Raw genomic sequence first — 19377 nt, 5'->3', positions numbered from 1 at the left:
GAAGAAGACTGTCCACAGAAAGATGGAAAGCAGAGAAGTAGAACCCTCACTATTTGGGCCGTTTTTGGTCCCCGTCCATCGCTGTGGAGCACCGAAATGAATACTGAAACATTTAGGTTTGTATGATGAAAAGTGTCTCTAACAATAAATTAGGGACTAATTAAATGTATTTCGTTTAAAATAAATAAACCGTTTCAGTCCAAAGCTGAACCAGCTCACCCCAGGAGTCAGCTGGGAGGGGGGGGGCATTCAGAACCAGGACTTGCACAGTTGGTGCTCCTTTGGCAGCAGTGATCTTCAGTTTCTAAGGTGGAACAGATGCTTTGGGTCAGAATCGGGATTAAAGGGTCATTTATCAGGTGGGTTGGGGTCACTGTCGGCCTCTGATTGGTCAGAAGTCTGTCTGGGGGGGAGGTTCTGTGCGGAGGCCCACACTCAGACCGTCACGTGACCTCTGCGGTGGAGGCAGGTGCTGATCCGTGCACCAGACTTCATAAAAAGCGTCAGATTTAAGGTGGACAGGTGAGTACCAAGAGGCTGCTGTGTGGAGGCTGTGACATCATTGATGACGCCACAGCGCGTCACCGATTGTTGGTTCTCGTTCACACACCGACAGCTCCGCGTTTTCTGAGCGCTCTCTCTCACACACACGCGCGCGCGCGCAGCGGCACAACCGCTGTCTCAGATCTGCAGAACCGGGAGCAAAACGCAGTCTAAACCGGGTCTAACGGACCGATCTGGACCGAACCGTAACCAGGCAGGTGTGTCGGCTCCGCGACGGAATCGGTTCTGCTTCTGCGACAGAAAAGGTGGATCAGAGCGGGTTGGTGGTCTGAGGTGAGACGAACTGATTCAGGCATGCGTGTGTGTGTGTGTGCGCGCGCGCGCGCGCGTGTGCTGGCGGGCAGCTTCAGAACCGTGACGCCATATAAAGCCGAACATTCTGGGATTGGATCCGGTCTGTTGCGAACGGAACCGCAGTGGAATGACTGCAGGCTGCACGCGCTTCATGGCCGTTATACCTGCGCGCGCGCGTGTGGGTGGAGGAGCTCTGTGCTTAGACTGTTCTGTTGATTGACAGTTGAGGATGATGATGCTGAAGCAGCTGCTCCATCACCCAGACACCTTCCCTCAGAACCGGTCCAGAACCAGTGTTCTGATCTGCTGGAGTCTGACCACAAATGGACCATAATTATACTGATTCTGATTGTCTGGACTCCTTCTGATCCAGATATTTTCAAACTTGGTTCTGTTTGGTGGTTTTGAAAGCTTCGAGGAGATGGGCCTGGTTCTGTATGAACGTAGAACATGAGTGGAGGGGCTTAAATGTTTCTGTATATTCTCAGGCATCCGGGTCGGGTGATCCGCAGAACTTAATAAGGTCAGCTGGGGAGTTTTAGGCGATGAGCAGCAGAGGATCTGCCTTATTCAGCTCTGAGTATTGTTTGGGAAACGGTTTCCTTGGACCCAAAACAGTACAGAACCCCCCGTTTCAGACCCAGAACTGAGGGGACGCCACATGATGCGTCTGTAAGTGATGCATTCACTGCCGCCTGATCTCATACCTGCAGGTTTAAGGGCTTCATTCATGCGTTGAACACTTTTTGGAGGGTCCATGAGCACTGAGACAGAGTTCTGTTTATGTTCAGAACCGTGATGCCGGGCTCCTGGGTCAGAGTCAGAAAGCCGGTTCTGTTCGAGAAACGGGCCGTAATCTGACCATAGTTTTCTTTTTGTTTCTTACTAGTTTGAAATGATTAATGACACATGTTGGTGGTTCTGACATCCCCACAATGACATTTCCATCATTTGAACGTAAGTTTTGTTTCTTCATTTATTTATAGAATATTTCTTCATTTATTTTCCTCCTCTGCTATCAGGAACACTGAGTTTCCTCTTCAGCCATCACAGTGGATCAGGGATTCGCTGTATCTGAGTGTTTAAAGGGATTCTTCCTTCTTAGATAAAGAGTTCAGAGCGAATAACAGGGAAGAACCTGACCAGCAGGGGGCACCACTCCACATAATGCTGTGTCTTCACCTGTGTAACAGGTGGATGAGGATGATGATGATGATAACCTCCTCCACAGAGAAGATGAAGAAGAAACCTCCAAAGGACAGTCTGACTCTACTGCCATGTTTCTACTTTGTGGAGGTGAGGAACCGTCACATGCAAAGGTTTGGGCACCCCTGGTCCAAATGTGTGTTAATGTCAACAATTAAGCAAGTGGAAGATGAAATGATCTCCAAAACGCATGAAGTCACATTCCCTCTACATGTTAAACAAAATCATGTTTTATTTTCAGTTACATAAAAAAATAACTGGGCACCCTGCATAGTTAATGCCTAGGAGCCCCTTTGGTAAGGATCACGGCTCGCCAAAGGGGTTCAGACCTCAGAACCACCGTTTGACTGCAAGAGACCTCCAGGAAGATTTGGCAGACTCTGGAGCTGTGGTTCACTGTTCAACTGTTCAACTGTTCAGCTGTTCAACTGTTCAACTGTTCAGCTGTTCAGCTGTTCAGCTGTTCAACTGTTCAACTGTTCAGCTGTTCAGCTGTTCAACTGTTCAACTGTTCAGCTGTTCAGCTGTTCAACTGTTCAACTGTTCAGCTGTTCAGCTGTTCAACTGTTCAACTGTTCAGCTGTTCAGCTGTTCAACTGTTCAACTGTTCAACTGTTCAACTGTTCAACTGTTCAGCTGTTCAACTGTTCAGCTGTTCAGCTGTTCAGCTGTTCAGCTGTTCAGCTGTTCAACTGTTCAACTGTTCAGCTGTTCAGCTGTTCAGCTGTTCAGCTGTTCAACTGTTCAACTGTTCAGCTGTTCAACTGTTCAGCTGTTCAACTGTTCAGCTGTTCAACTGTTCAGCTGTTCAGCTGTTCAACTGTTCAACTGTTCAGCTGTTCAGCTGTTCAGCTGTTCAGCTGTTCAACTGTTCAACTGTTCAGCTGTTCAACTGTTCAACTGTTCAACTGTTCAGCTGTTCAGCTTTTCAGCTGTTCAGCTGTTCAGCTGTTCAGCTGTTCAACTGTTCAGCTGTTCAGCTGTTCATAAAAAGAACATGAGTCCAACTTGGTGCTGGGTTAGGGTTATACACCGGTTATACACCGGTTATATACCGGTTATACACCGGTTATACACCGGTTATATACCGGTTATACACCGGTTATACACCGGTTATACACCGGTTATACACCGGTTATATACCGGTTATACACCGGTTATACACCGGTTATACACCGGTTATATACCGGTTATACACCGGTTATACACCGGTTATACACCGGTTATACACCGGTTATACACCGGTTATACACCGGTTATACACCGGTTATATACCGGTTATACACCGGTTATATACCGGTTATACACCGGTTATACACCGGTTATACACCGGTTATACACCGGTTATACACCGGTTATACAACGGTTATACACCGGTCATACACCGGTCATACACCGGTTATACACCGGTATATGACCGGTGTATAACCGGTGTATAACCGGTGTATAACCGGTTATACACCGGTTATATACCGGTGTATAACCGGTTATACACCGGTTCATACTGAATACCGGTGTTATTTTTTTTAGAATATGAATTTTTCATATAGCCCAATACCGGTGAGTGTGTAAAACTTTGGAAACGCTGAGCAGCAGAACGGGGGCTGAGGGGGGGCTGATTATTTAGAAATCAGTTAATTGGATTATGATTACAATGAATTGAACTCCAATTGGCCTGATTTCGACGATACTATTTAAGTTCCTTGAGATGACATTTGTTGTAATTTGGCGCTACATAAATAAAACTGAATTGAATAGTTTTGCAGTTTCACCAAACGAGCAGCGTTCACGAGCCTGTGTTCGGATCTCATAGAGCGGTGAACAAAATGGATAAACATGGTGAACGTTCTCAGACTGAAGTTTCAGAACAAGTAAACAATGAAACCGAAGAACTCGTACCGAAAAGAAGAGCCGTGTCTGTTGTTTGGAAGTTCTTCAGCTTTAAAAAATCCGACGTTGATCAAACAACGATATTCTGCAAATGTTGTAAAATTGTAGCCGCAGGAGGCAACACTTTGGAGGAGGAGGCGGCAATTTGCTTCAGCGCCTCAGCCACAAGCAAGTCCTGGAATATCAAGAATGCATGAAAGTACGATCTCCGTCCCCCACGGTAAAGTTGGCACAGCGGGAGAAAAGGCGAGTCAGACGTCCCTCAAAGCCTACGTTCACCCTAACTCTAACCCGATTTTTTAGTTTGGCTGTTCACATTAGCTCTTTAAATGTGGCCTGTCTACAGATTGCTGTGTGAACAGCTCTGAAGCGACCATGGCAACGGCAACTGCACGGTACCATGGTAACCCTAACCCTACCGGTGCTGCAGGACTGTATGGCTTAATGCTAAAAATCAGGGCTCTCAACTCTCAAGAGACACGCATTTCAACAAGTTCTCACGCTCACACGGTTTTTCTCAAGCTGAAAAAATACAATATGAATTTCTCTGGCCCGCCGCTATCGCTATGGATAATTATTATCGCTATCGCTATAAGCCTGTCGGAAGACGTGTCTTCACTCAGGATCCCTCCATCTCTGCTTGTGCTGACCTCATCACGTTGGTCCATGCTGTCCTTAATCAGGACACAAAGACATGACTTATATGGAACCACGGGATATTCTGCACTCACATTAAGCTGCTCTCTGGGTGGAAAGCTGTGAGGCCTGTTGCTGGGCCGGTGTCCTGTGGCCTCTGCAGAAAGCAAACCATCACTGTGTCACTTTGTTTTACAGGGATCCAGAGAGGATTAACAGTATTCAATTTAAAAAAAGTAATCATCCATGGTAGCAGGCCCAGTAGTGATGATAGATTCTCAGTCAATACATGCAAGACACAGAATATCTGAGCTGACGGCTCATATTTACACTGAAATATGTCGTGCAGATCATTCCAATTCATAGCATATTAGGAAAGACCTACTGCATAAATCCATTTATTGACTTCATAGTAACACTGGTTTAGTTTTATAAAGTGTTAGATGGGATCTGTTGGCTTCTTTAGTTGGACAATTGGACCCGTTCAGAACTTTTTTACTTTCTCTGTAAAGTGATCTGAGGTTAGCTTTGTTGGGAACTGGAGCTAAACTAAAAATAAACTAAAAGTTGTGACCTTTCACAATCATTTTTAAAAAATTTAGTTCAGGAAAGGTTTATTCATAAAGCACCAAATCACTTCCAAGGCACTTCAAAGATTACAGCCCAATTTAACAAGATTACAGTCCAATTTAACAAGATTACAGCCCAATTTAACAAGATTACAGCCCAATTTAACAAGATTACAGTCCAATTTAACAAGATTACAGCCCAATTTAACAAGATTACAGCCCAATTTAACAAGATTACAGCCCAATTTAACAAGATTACAGCCCAATTTAACAAGATTACAGTCCAATTTAACAAGATTACAGTCCAATTTAACAAGATTACAGCCCAATTTAACAAGATTACAGCCCAATTTAACAAGATTACAGTCCAATTTAACAAGATTACAGCCCAATTTAACAAGATTACAGTCCAATTTAACAAGATTACAGCCCAATTTAACAAGATTACAGCCCAATTTAACAAGATTACAGTCCAATTTAACAAGATTACAGTCCAATTTAACAAGATTACAGTCCAATTTAACAAAATTACAGCCCAATTTAACAAGATTACAGTCCAATTTAACAAAATTACAGTCCAATTTAACAAGATTACAGCCCAATTTAACAAGATTACAGTCCAATTTAACAAGATTACAGTCCAATTTAACAAGATTACAGTCCAATTTAACAAGATTACAGTCCAATTTAACAAGATTACAGTCCAATTTAACAAGATTACAGCCCAATTTAACAAGATTACAGCCCAATTGAACAAGATTACAGTCCAATTTAACAAGATTACAGTCCAATTTAACAAGATTACAGTCCAATTTAACAAGATTACAGTCCAATTTAACAAGATTACAGCCCAATTTAACAAGATTACAGCCCAATTTAACAAGATTACAGTCCAATTTAACAAGATTACAGTCCAATTTAACAAGATTACAGTCCAATTTAACAAAATTACAGCCCAATTTAACAAGATTACAGTCCAATTTAACAAAATTACAGTCCAATTTAACAAGATTACAGCCCAATTTAACAAGATTACAGTCCAATTTAACAAGATTACAGTCCAATTTAACAAGATTACAGTCCAATTTAACAAGATTACAGTCCAATTTAACAAGATTACAGTCCAATTTAACAAGATTACAGTCCAATTTAACAATATTACAGCCCAATTTAACAATATTACAGCCCAATTTAACAAGATTACAGTCCAATTTAACAATATTACAGCCCAATTTAACAATATTACAGCCCAATTTAACAAGATTACAGTCCAATTTAACAAGATTACAGCCCAATTTAACAAGATTACAGCCCAATTTAACAAGATTACAGTCCAATTTAACAAGATTACAGCCCAATTTAACAAGATTACAGCCCAATTTAACAAGATTACAGCCCAATTGAACAAGATTACAGTCCAATTTAACAAGATTACAGCCCAATTTAACAAGATTACAGCCCAATTTAACAAGATTACAGTCCAATTTAACAAGATTACAGCCCAATTTAACAAGATTACAGCCCAATTTAACAAGATTACAGTCCAATTTAACAAGATTACAGCCCAATTTAACAAGATTACAGTCCAATTTAACAAGATTACAGCCCAATTTAACAAGATTACAGTCCAATTTAACAAGATTACAGCCCAATTTAACAAGATTACAGCCCAATTTAACAAGATTACAGCCCAATTTAACTCTCCTGAGCTGCACGAGGCGACTGTGGAGAGAAAAAACTCCATCAGAACCAGAACCATCTGCCTCTGCCAGCTGGGGCTGAGAGGACAGGAAAGAGGGGACAACAAGCAGCATCCAGGGATCCCTGTTTTCATGTTTCAGTCTGGCTGCAGCTGTTTGGTTCCAGATGTGAGGCCCCTAAATCCTGACATACTCTCTATTTGTTGACCTCTTTGTTTGCAGCTGCCCATCGTGGCTTCTTCTATGGTGTCACTTTACTTCCTGGAGCTGACGGACGTGGTCCAGCCGGCTCAGGTGGGGTTCCGCTGCCACGACAGAGAGCTCAGCATGCCGTACGTGGACGGAGGAGACGAGCTGATCCCGCTGCTGATGTTGCTGAGCCTCGCCTTTGCTGGCCCAGCCGCTTCGGTATCCTGACCATCATTTATTGTTATTGGATGTTACTGGTTTTCTCATTTATGATATACTGTGAAACGGGTAGATTCCCTTCCTCTGCTCTTTGCTCGTTGCTCTTCCTGAAATAACGCGATCATTTGTCCAATCAGCTTTGGAGGAACACTCTCCTGGTCCACCTTCTTGTGCATATATGGTCACTTCTGACTGTAAATATTCCATGATGTTGGCAAAGAGCAGCGTACAAACCAACGGGGGACATCACAGGGATCACGCCCACCACTGTTTTGGCTCCTCGTCAGGGGGTTAGTTCCATGGAATGAAACTGTCCAAGGACCTAATGGCTCTGTCAGATCATTCTCTAAAACTGTGAAGATTGCAAGAATTATTCAGCTGTTTTACTGAATATTTTTACAAAATGATGAAGTTCTTTCGTCCACCTACTTATTTTTTATCCCCCCCTCTGCTGAGCGAACAGTCAGTCATCCATCGGACATTTTCTTCCTCTCAATAGCAATGAATTAATAAAGTTATTTGCTTGAAACTGCAGATTTTGCTCATAAAAGTGTGGATAAACAGAACCAGAAATATGCTCACTTATTAGTTTAGTTTGGTGTTAAAACATGTCACCAAATGAGAAACTGGGAAACCAGTTTCAGAGGAACCATCAGTTGCTGTTACAGTGTGCGACCACAGGGGGCGCCACTCAGTGCCAGAGGCTCTGAGGCCATCAGCATCCCTGCCCACCTCCACCCGTCACCAGCTGACACCATCAGCTCTGACTGACAGGAAGTCCGAGGGATTCTGTCCCCTGATCTGTTTACAGATCCCGGATCGGTTAAAAAGCCAGCACCGGATGGTTTGAAGGCCTGACTCTGGGTTGGTTAAAGAGCCGACCCGGTTTCCTTTCACTGTGGTGTTGCAGCTGCTCAGAGTGCGTTTGTTTTGCCCACCAGATCATGCTGGTTGAAGGAGTCATCTACTGCCTGCAGTCCCGGCTGAAGCTCCGCAGAGCTGAGGGTAGCATCAACGCCGGAGGCTGCAGCTTCAACTCCTTCCTGAGGAGGACGGTCCGCTTCGTAGGTATGACTCCGCCCACTGCACCTGACACACCTGTCTGTTTGCCGCCTGTCTGTGAGTGGCGCTGTGTGTGTGCAGGTGTGCACGTGTTCGGGCTGTGTGCGACGGCGCTGCTCACTGACATCATCCAGCTGTCGACAGGGTACCACGCGCCGTTCTTCCTCACCGTCTGCAAACCCAACTACACCCTCGTAGGCGTGTCATGTGATAAAAACGCTTACATCACCAAAGACATCTGCTCAGGACACGACCAGCACGCCATCATGGCCGCCAGGTACGCACCTCACTTCCTGTTTGGGCTGTGGGACAGGTGGCGACTGCTGATTGATGCGTCTCTTCCCAACAGGAGGACGTTTCCTTCCCAGCATGCAACGCTGTCGGCCTTTGCTGCTGTTTACGTTTCTGTAAGTGTTCCCAGGCATGGCTGTTTGGTCCTGATGTGTGGTTCTGATGTTTGGTTCTGATGTTTGGTCCTGATGTTTGGTTCTGATGTTTGGTTCTGATGTTTGGTCCTGATGTTTGGTTCTGATGTTTGGTTCTGATGTTTGGTTCTGCTGTTTGGTTCTGATGTTTGGTTCTGATGTTTGGTTCTGATGTTTGGTTCTAATGTTTGGTTCTGATGTGTGGTTCTGATGTTGAGTTCTGATGTGTGGTTCTGATGTTTGGTCCTGATGTTTGGTTCTGATGTTTGGTTCTGATGTTTGGTTCTGATGTGTGGTTCTGATGTTTGGTTCTGATGTTTGGTTCTGATGTGTGGTTCTGATGTTTGGTTCTGATGTTTGGTTCTGATGTTTGGTTCTGATGTGTGGTTCTGATGTTTGGTTCTGATGTTTGGTTCTGATGTTGAGTTCTGATGTTTGGTTCTGATGTGTGGTTCTGATGTGTGGTTCTGATGTTTGGTTCTGATGTTTGGTTCTGATGTGTGGTTCTGATGTTTGGTTCTGATGTTTGGTCCTGATGTTTGGTTCTGATGTTTGGTTCTGATGTTTGGTCCTGATGTTTGGTTCTGATGTGTGGTTCTGATGTTTGGTCCTGATGTTTGGTTCTGATGTTTGGTTCTGATGTTTGGTTCTGATGTTTGGTCCTGATGTTTGGTTCTGATGTGTGGTTCTGATGTGTGGTTCTGATGTTTGGTTCTGATGTTTGGTTCTGATGTGTGGTTCTGATGTGTGGTTCTGATGTTTGGTCCTGATGTTTGGTTCTGATGTTTGGTTCTGATGTTTGGTCCTGATGTTTGGTCCTGATGTTTGGTTCTGATGTTTGGTTCTGATGTTTGGTTCTGCTGTTTGGTTCTGATGTTTGGTTCTGCTGTTTGGTTCTGATGTTTGGTTCTAATGTTTGGTTCTGATGTGTGGTTCTGATGTTTGGTTCTGATGTTTGGTTCTGATGTTTGGTTCTGATGTGTGGTTCTGATGTTTGGTCCTGATGTTTGGTTCTGATGTTTGGTTCTGATGTGTGGTTCTGATGTTTGGTTCTGATGTTTGGTTCTGATGTGTGGTTCTGATGTTTGGTTCTGATGTTTGGTTCTGATGTGTGGTTCTGATGTTTGGTTCTGATGTTTGGTTCTGATGTTGAGTTCTGATGTTTGGTTCTGATGTGTGGTTCTGATGTTTGGTTCTGATGTTTGGTTCTGATGTGTGGTTCTGATGTGTGGTTCTGATGTTTGGTCCTGATGTTTGGTTCTGATGTTTGGTTCTGATGTTTGGTCCTGATGTTTGGTTCTGATGTGTGGTTCTGATGTTTGGTCCTGATGTTTGGTTCTGATGTTTGGTTCTGATGTTTGGTTCTGATGTTTGGTCCTGATGTTTGGTTCTGATGTGTGGTTCTGATGTGTGGTTCTGATGTTTGGTTCTGATGTTGAGTTCTGATGTTTGGTCCTGATGTTTGGTTCTGATGTTTGGTTCTGATGTTTGGTTCTGATGTGTGGTTCTGATGTTTGGTTCTGATGTGTGGTTCTGATGTTTGGTTCTGATGTGTGGTTCTGATGTTGAGTTCTGATGTTTGGTTCTGATGTGTGGTTCTGATGTGTGGTTCTGATGTTTGGTTCTGATGTGTGGTTCTGATGTTGAGTTCTGATGTTTGGTTCTGATGTTTGGTTCTGATGTGTGGTTCTGATGTTTGGTTCTGATGTGTGGTTCTGATGTGTGGTTCTGATGTTTGGTTCTGATGTGTGGTTCTGATGTTTGGTTCTGATGTGTGGTTCTGATGTGTGGTTCTGATGTTTGGTTCTGATGTTTGGTTCTGATGTTTGGTTCTGATGTTGAGTTCTGATGTTTGGTTCTGATGTTTGGTTCTGATGTTGAGTTCTGATGTTTGGTTCTGATGTGTGGTTCTGATGTGTGGTTCTGATGTGTGGTTCTGATGTTGAGTTCTGATGTGTGGTTCTGATGTTTGGTTCTGATGTGTGGTTCTGATGTTTGGTTCTGATGTGTGGTTCTGATGTGTGGTTCTGATGTTTGGTTCTGATGTGTGGTTCTGATGTTGAGTTCTGATGTTTGGTTCTGATGTTTGGTTCTGATGTTTGGTTCTGATGTGTGGTTCTGATGTTTGGTTCTGATGTTTGGTTCTGATGTGTGGTTCTGATGTTTGGTTCTGATGTTTGGTTCTGATGTTGAGTTCTGATGTTTGGTTCTGATGTTTGGTTCTGATGTTTGGTTCTGATGTTGAGTTCTGATGTTTGGTTCTGATGTTTGGTTCTGATTTTTGGTTCTGATGTTTGGTTCTGATGTTGAGTTCTGATGTTTGGTTCTGATATTTGGTTCTGATGTGTGGTTCTAATGTTTGGTTCTGATGTTTGGTTCTGATGTTTGGTTCTGATGTTGAGTTCTGATGTTTGGTTCTGATGTTGAGTTCTGATGTTTGGTTCTGATGTTTGGTTCTGATGTGTGGTTCTGATGTTTGGTTCTGATGTTTGGTTCTGATGTGTGGTTCTGATGTTTGGTTCTGATGTTTGGTTCTGATGTTTGGTTCTGATGTGTGGTTCTGATGTTTGTCCTGATGTTTGGTTCTGATGTTTGGTTCTGATGTGTGGTTCTGATGTTTGGTTCTGATGTTTGGTTCTGATGTTGAGTTCTGATGTTTGGTTCTGATGTTTGGTTCTGATTTTTGGTTCTGATGTTTGGTTCTGATGTTGAGTTCTGATGTTTGGTTCTGATATTTGGTTCTGATGTGTGGTTCTAATGTTTGGTTCTGATGTTTGGTTCTGATGTTTGGTTCTGATGTTGAGTTCTGATGTTTGGTTCTGATGTTGAGTTCTGATGTTTGGTTCTGATGTGTGGTTCTGATGTTTGGTTCTGATGTTTGGTTCTGATGTTTGGTTCTGATGTTTGGTTCTGATGTTTGGTTCTGATGTTTGGTTCTGATGTGTGGTTCTGATGTTTGTCCTGATGTTTGGTTCTGATGTTTGGTTCTGATGTGTGGTTCTGATGTTTGGTTCTGATGTGTGGTTCTGATGTTTGGTTCTGATGTTTGGTTCTGATGTTGAGTTCTGATGTTTGGTTCTGATGTGTGGTTCTGATGTGTGGTTCTGATGTGTGGTTCTGATGTTGAGTTCTGATGTTTGGTTCTGATGTTTGGTTCTGATGTGTGGTTCTGATGTTTGGTTCTGATGTGTGGTTCTGATGTGTGGTTCTGATGTTTGGTTCTGATGTGTGGTTCTGATGTTTGGTTCTGATGTGTGGTTCTGATGTTTGGTTCTGATGTGTGGTTCTGATGTTTGGTTCTGATGTGTGGTTCTGATGTGTGGTTCTGATGTTTGGTTCTGATGATTGGTTCTGATGTTGAGTTCTGATGTTTGGTTCTGATGTTTGGTTCTGATGTGTGGTTCTGATGTTTGGTTCTGATGTGTGGTTCTGATGTTTGGTTCTGATGTGTGGTTCTGATGTTTGGTTCTGATGTTTGGTTCTGATGTGTGGTTCTGATGTTTGGTTCTGATGTTTGGTTCTGATGTTGAGTTCTGATGTTTGGTTCTGATGTTTGGTTCTGATGTTTGGTTCTGATGTTGAGTTCTGATGTTTGGTTCTGATGTTTGGTTCTGATTTTTGGTTCTGATGTTTGGTTCTGATATTTGGTTCTGATGTTTAGTTCTGATGTTTGGTTCTGATGTGGGGTTCTGATGTTTGGTTCTGATGTTTGGTTCTGATGTGTGGTTCTAATGTTTGGTTCTGATGTTTGGTTCTGATGTTTGGTTCTGATGTTGAGTTCTGATGTTTGGTTCTGATGTTTGGTTCTGATGTGTGGTTCTGATGTTTGGTTCTGATGTTTGGTTCTGATGTGTGGTTCTGATGTTTGGTTCTGATGTTTGGTTCTGATGTGTGGTTCTAATGTTTGGTTCTGATGTTTGGTTCTGATGTTTGGTTCTGATGTTGAGTTCTGATGTTTGGTTCTGATGTTGAGTTCTGATGTTTGGTTCTGATGTTTGGTTCTGATGTGTGGTTCTGATGTTTGGTTCTGATGTTTGGTTCTGATGTTTGGTTCTGATGTTGAGTTCTGATGTGTGGTTCTGATGTTTGTCCTGATGTTTGGTTCTGATGTGTGGTTCTGATGTTTGGTTCTGATGTTTGGTTCTGATGTGTGGTTCTAATGTTTGGTTCTGATGTTTGGTTCTGATGTTTGGTTCTGATGTTGAGTTCTGATGTTTGGTTCTGATGTTGAGTTCTGATGTTTGGTTCTGATGTTTGGTTCTGATGTTGAGTTCTGATGTTTGGTTCTGATGTTTGGTTCTGATGTTAGTTCTGATGTGTGGTTCTGATGTTTGGTTCTGATGTTTGGTTCTGATGGATCTTGTTTTCGGACCTCCTCCTTTCTTTCAGATGTACTTTAATTCAACCATCTCAGACAGCACCAAGCTGCTAAAGCCGGTGCTGGTGTTTGGGTTTGCTATCGCAGCAGCGTTGACGGGCCTGACTCAGATCACGCAGCACCGCAGCCATCCTATCGACGTCTACGTGGGCTTTCTCATTGGAGCCTTCATTGCTGTGTACCTGGTGAGTTCTGCTGACCCACCCGGTGAGTTCTGCTGACCCACCTGGTGCTGACCCACCTGGTGAGTTCTGCTGACCCACCTGGGGAGTTCTGCTGACCCACCCGGTGAGTTCTGGTGACCCACCTGGTGCTGACCCACCCGGTGAGTTCTGCTGACCCACCCGGTGAGTTCTGCTGACCCACCTGGTGCTGACCCACCCGGGGAGTTCTGCTGACCCACCTGGTGAGTTCTGCAGCTACCGTTACTGAGCAACAACACGATGAAGATGAATCAGAATTAAAATCTTTTGTGGTTCGTTACAACTCCAACCTCAGTTCTGTTCCCATTAGACAGGTGAGGTCTCAGGTGAGTCTCAGGTGAGTCTCAGGTGAGTCTCAGGTGAGTCTCAGGTGAGTCTCAGGTGAGTCTCAGGTGACTCTCAGGTGAGTCTCAGGTGAGTCTCAGGTGAGTCTCAGGTGACTCTCAGGTGAGTCACAGGTGAGTCTCAGGTGAGTCTCAGGTGAGTCTCAGGTGAGTTCTCAGGTGAGTCTCAGGTGAGTCTCAGGTGACTCTCAGGTGAGTCACAGGTGAGTCTCAGGTGAGTCACAGGTGAGTCTCAGGTGAGTCTCAGGTGAGTCTCAGGTGACTCTCAGGTGAGTCTCAGGTGAGTCTCAGGTGACTCTCAGGTGAGTCACAGGTGAGTCTCAGGTGAGTCTCAGGTGAGTCTCAGGTGAGTTCTCAGGTGAGTCTCAGGTGACTCTCAGGTGAGTCTCAGGTGAGGTCTCAGGTGACTCTCAGGTGAGTCTCAGGTGAGTCTCAGGTGAGTCTCAGGTGACTCTCAGGTGAGTCACAGGTGAGTCTCAGGTGAGTCTCAGGTGAGTCTCAGGTGAGTTCTCAGGTGAGTCTCAGGTGACTCTCAGGTGACTCTCAGGTGAGTCTCAGGTGAGGTCTCAGGTGACTCTCAGGTGAGTCTCAGGTGAGTCTCAGGTGAGTTCTCAGGTGACTCTCAGGTGAGTCTCAGGTGAGGTCTCAGGTGAGTCTCAGGTGAGTCACAGGTGACTCTCAGGTGAGTCTCAGGTGAGGTCTCAGGTGAGTCTCAGGTGAGTCACAGGTGAGCTCTCAGGTGAGTCTCAGGTGAGTCTCAGGTGAGTCACAGGTGAGCTCTCAGGTGAGTCTCAGGTGAGTCACAGGTGACTCTCAGGTGACTCTCAGGTGACTCTCAGGTGAGTCTCAGGTGAGGTCTCAGGTGAGTCTCAGGTGAGTTCTCAGGTGACTCTCAGGTGAGTCTCAGGTGAGGTCTCAGGTGAGTCACAGGTGAGTCTCAGGTGAGTCTCAGGTGAGTTCTCAGGTGAGTCTCAGGTGACTCTCAGGTGACTCTCAGGTGAGTCTCAGGTGAGGTCTCAGGTGACTCTCAGGTGAGTCTCAGGTGAGTCTCAGGTGAGTTCTCAGGTGACTCTCAGGTGAGTCTCAGGTGAGGTCTCAGGTGAGTCTCAGGTGAGTCACAGGTGACTCTCAGGTGAGTCTCAGGTGAGGTCTCAGGTGAGTCTCAGGTGAGTCACAGGTGAGCTCTCAGGTGAGCTCTCAGGTGAGTCTCAGGTGAGTCACAGGTGAGCTCTCAGGTGAGTCTCAGGTGAGTCACAGGTGACTCTCAGGTGACTCTCAGGTGACTCTCAGGTGAGTCTCAGGTGAGGTCTCAGGTGAGTCTCAGGTGACTCTCAGGTGAGTCACAGGTGACTCTCAGGTGAGTCACAGGTGAATCTCAGGTGAGGTCTCAGGTGAGTCACAGGTGAGGTCTCAGGTGAGTCTCAGGTGACTCTCAGGTGAGTCTCAGGTGACTCTCAGGTGACTCTCAGGTGACTCTCAGGTGACTCTCAGGTGAGTCACAGGTGACTCTCAGGTGAGTCACAGGTGACTCTCAGGTGAGTCACAGGTGAGGTCTCAGGTGAGTCTCAGGTGACTCTCAGGTGAGTCTCAGGTGACTCTCAGGTGACTCTCAGGTGAGGTCTCAGGTGAGTCTCAGGTGAGTCACAGGTGAGCTCTCAGGTGAGTCTCAGGTGAGTCACAGGTGAGTCTCAGGTGAGTCACAGGTGACTCTCAGGTGACTCTCAGGTGAGTCACAGGTGACTCTCAGGTGAGTCTCAGGTGACTCTCAGGTGAGTCACAGGTGAGGTCTCAGGTGACTCTCAGGTGACTCTCAGGTGAGTCTCAGGTGACTCTCAGGTGAGGTCTCTGTGAGCAGCTCTGTGACCACCTGCTCTTATCGTCCTCCTCCAGGCTCTCCACGCCGTCACCAACTTCAGGTCCTCTGAGGATGTCAGTCAGGCTCCACCCTCCCCACCCCTGAAGGAAGATCCTCTCCGTGCGCTGACAGAGCGAGGACACGACTCCGTCTACAACAAGGGCCCGGCCTCCGCCTCCGAAAGTCACGATGAGATCGCGTCAGCGCCGGCCCCCATGGACAGGCTGGAGGGCCTGGTGCCCTTGCAGAGGGAGAAGGGCTCCATGGGAAGCCTGAAGAGGGCCAGCGTTGACGTGGAGCTCCTGGCTCCTCGGAGTCCCATGGGGAAGGAGACCATGCTGACCTTTAGTAACACACTGCCAAGGGCGAGCATGAAGGTTGATGGGATACTCAGTTCCAGCGAGGGAGCGGAGGATCCGGTACAGCCAGGGCAGCGGCGCCTGAAGGCTGTGCAGGTACCGCTGGACCCAATGAGGTCGCAGCAGCTGGTTTCAGAGTGGAAGCAGAAGTCGATGGAGATGCGAGGCCTGAGCCTCCGGGACGAGGGGGAGTACGAAGCCGGTGAAGACAGCTCTGAGGTGGGCTCCATCGGGACGGATGATGGGGGGTCTCAAGCCCCAATCTACCAGCCCACAGCGCAGTCTGGGAGGGCAAACTCAGGTCGCAACCGCACCCCCCCTCCTGGTAGTGCTAAAGCTGTGCCGACCCCCAGACCGCCACAAATCCCTGAAGCAGGACCCCCCCCGGTGTCCCCTAAAAGCGCCTTGACCCGGGCCAAGTGGCTCGCCATCCGGGAGAAGACGAGTGGGGAGGGGTCGGCCCGTGGTTCTGCCAACCAGCCACGACTGATGCAGGTCATTGCCATGTCGAAGCAGCAGGGCCTCCTTCCCTCCTCCTCCTCAGGTGAGAAATCCTCAGAGACCACCTCCACCTGCTCCGGCACCTCCTCCACCACAGACTCATCGCACTACCATCCCCCCTCTGAGCATCAGGAGGGGCGGGGGCGGAGTATAACCACAGTGGATGCCCACGCCCCACAACACTCTGTCATACATGCCCCAACCCCTCCCCAGGCCCCGCCCCTTGCAGGTAACGGAAATCCTTGGGAGTGGGCGGTGGTGTCCAATGGAAATGACCCACGAGACGCCTACGACCTGAACCACCTTAGCCGAGGAGACTCGGCCACCCGCGGCAGCAGCTTCTGTCCACGCCGATCAGCCTCGCCATGCACTGCTATGGACCCCGCTGCAGCCCCGCCCCACTCACAGGTGGAAATGTCAGCAGACGCTCAGCGTAGGGAGATGGCGATGAGACGCAAGACGGCGCTCGTTCTCCTGGATCGAGAGATACGAAATCAGACTGAACAGGAGAATTATTACAGAAGTTTGCAGGGTCGGAGGTTTAAGGATTAGAATCTGACTGATTCATAAGAGCAGCCTTAATCTGCACAACACCACACCTGTCCACCTACACACCTGGACAGAACCACACCTGGACACCTGTACACCTACACATCTGTACACCTGGACAGAACCACACCTGGACACCTACACACCTGGACAGAACCACACCTGGACACCTACACACCTGGACACCTACACACCTGTACACCTACACACCTGGACAGAACCACACCTGGACACCTACACACCTGGACACCTACACACCTGGACAGAACCACACCTGGACACCTGTACACCTACACATCTGTACACCTGGACAGAACCACACCTGGACACCTACACACCTGGACAGAACCACACCTGGACACCTACACACCTACACATCTGTACACCTGGACAGAACCACACCTGGACACCTACACACCTGGACAGAACCACACCTGGACACCTACACACCTGGACACCTACACACCTGGACAGAACCACACCTGGACACCTAGACACATGGACAGAACCACACCTGGACACCTACACACCTGGACACCTACACACCTGGACACCTACACACCTGGACAGAACCACACCTGGACACCTACACACCTGGACAGAACCACACCTGGACACCTAGACACATGGACAGAACCACACCTGGACAGAACCACACCTGGACACCTAGACACATGGACAGAACCACACCTGGACAGAACCACACCTGGACACCTACACACCTAGACACATGGACAGAACCACACCTGGACAGAACCACACCTGGACACCTGGACACCTGGACAGAACTACACCTACACACCTGTACACCTACACACCTGGACACCTGGACAAAACCACACTTGGACAGAACCACACCTGGACAGAAACGCACCTGGACAGAAAGGCCCCTGGAAAGGACCTCACCTGGACAGCAGTACACCTGAACAGAACCTCATCTTAACAGAACCACTCCTGGACAGCAGCACACCTGGATAGAGCTGAACCTGGACACCACCGCATCTGGACAGAACCACACCTAGACAGAACCGCATCTGGACTGCACCACATATGGACAGAACCTCATCTTAACAGAACCACTCCTGTACACCAACGCATCTGGGCAGAACCGCACCTGGACAGAACCGCTCCTTAACAGCATGTACGGTTTCCTGTCCACAGAAAAGACGTCCCACAGTGTGCTAGGCAGTTTCCATAGCAACTCATTTAACAAATAACCTACTTTACACCAGAACCACAAACCAGAACCATGGAGCTGAATCAGAGCCATATGTCAGAACCAGGGCTACAAATCAGACCCTGGATCCGACACCAGAACCCAGACCCGGTTGTATATTTCCTGGTTGATTCTGTTGTTGCCTCTGTGTTGTCATGGTTGGTTGCTATAGTGACTCTGGCATGTTTGTCTGAACGCTGCCTTCTGATTGGCTGAGGCAGCAGGTCTCCTCTGAGTGTTTAAACTGGATCAAATTAAAATGTCGACCCGGTCTGTGCATCATGTGGGAGGTAATGACAAAGCAAAGTTCTGTGAATGTTCTGAATTTTTTCCTCTGTTAGCGTGTTTTCTGACATTGGATCAGAACGAACAGGGTTGTTTTTTCTTCTTCTGTGTTTTTATCCTGTGTTTTTGATGGGAGGCATGCTGTTGAGTGGGCCGGTAATTCTTCCTGTTTGTTAAAAATGTGACATTGGGCAGCTCCTAGCAACTCATTCTTAGTTTTAATACGCTAAAAAGATTGAATGATTAGAAAAAAAGCCTTACGACTGGAACCAAACCGAGCTCACGGCCCGCTGGGGTCCAATGACAGAGTTTCTGTGAAAGTCAAGTATTGATGAACCAATAACATGTCTGTATTGTCGCATGTGATACGAATCTTTCTGAGAGGCTGTTAAATTCTGAAAGACTGACTCAGTGTTTCCATTTGAATGTAAAACCATGAAACATCATTTATCTTGAATCCGAACATCACGTGACTGTAAAAAGACAAACTGCTGCTACAAAAAGACTGAAGATGATGCTGCATGCTCTGTGCTCGTCAAGATGAAAAGTCTATTAAAATGTGTTCTTCGACTTCACTTTATCCAGCTTTTATTAACAGAAAGCGTCTGTGAGCTGTTCTTCCATTACAGATAGTTCTGTTCAACAGTCCTGATTCAGACCTCATTTCTGTCTATATTTCCATAAAAACAGGAAGCAGCTGCAGAGATTCACTGAAACATGTTGAAACATGAACATAAACCCAGAATCTGAGGCAGAAACAGAGTTTTTCTCAGTTCTCAGCAGCTTTAAAGTGAATCTCTGGTCTGAGCTCCTTTATTCTCCAACACAGCCTGAACCCTCTGAGACAAGCTTTCTGTCATTTCTTTAAGGAGTCTTCAGGAATAGTTCTCCAGGCTTCTTGAAGGACATCCCAAAGCTCTTCTTTGGATGTGG

The 19377-nt window shown here is 46.4% G+C and overlaps 1 protein-coding gene across 1 annotated transcript; it reads left to right on the top strand.

Annotated features, from left to right (window-relative positions):
• The first annotated feature begins 495 nt into the window (after window positions 1-495).
• plppr3b (phospholipid phosphatase related 3b) lies at window positions 496-19009 on the top strand. The gene is made up of 8 exons (XM_072388803.1): window positions 496-837; window positions 2052-2154; window positions 7082-7267; window positions 8209-8335; window positions 8411-8606; window positions 8679-8736; window positions 13144-13317; window positions 15570-19009. The coding sequence occupies exons 2-8, from the start codon at window positions 2056-2058 to the stop codon at window positions 16944-16946; spliced, it is 2217 nt and encodes a 738-aa protein (XP_072244904.1). The 5' UTR covers window positions 496-837; window positions 2052-2055; the 3' UTR covers window positions 16947-19009.
• The last annotated feature ends 368 nt before the right edge of the window (window positions 19010-19377 follow it).

The sequence above is a fragment of the Leuresthes tenuis genome, unplaced genomic scaffold (assembly GCF_036924035.1).
Source record: "Leuresthes tenuis unplaced genomic scaffold, fLeuTen1.0.hap1 SCAF_7, whole genome shotgun sequence".
Taxonomy (NCBI): Eukaryota; Metazoa; Chordata; class Actinopteri; order Atheriniformes; family Atherinopsidae; genus Leuresthes; species Leuresthes tenuis.
The sequence above is the reverse complement of the archived record's forward strand: the minus strand, read 5'-3'. Positions and strand labels throughout refer to the sequence as shown.

Excerpts from the sequence above, each read along its gene's own strand:
- plppr3b (XM_072388803.1), top strand. The coding sequence starts at position 2,056 with ATGAGGATGATGATGATGATAACCTCCTCCACAGAGAAGATGAAGAAG. Across the intron at positions 7,268-8,208 it reads TTGCTGGCCCAGCCGCTTCG|ATCATGCTGGTTGAAGGAGT; the intron begins GTATCCTGACCA and ends TTTGCCCACCAG. Across the intron at positions 8,737-13,143 it reads TTGCTGCTGTTTACGTTTCT|ATGTACTTTAATTCAACCAT; the intron begins GTAAGTGTTCCC and ends CCTTTCTTTCAG.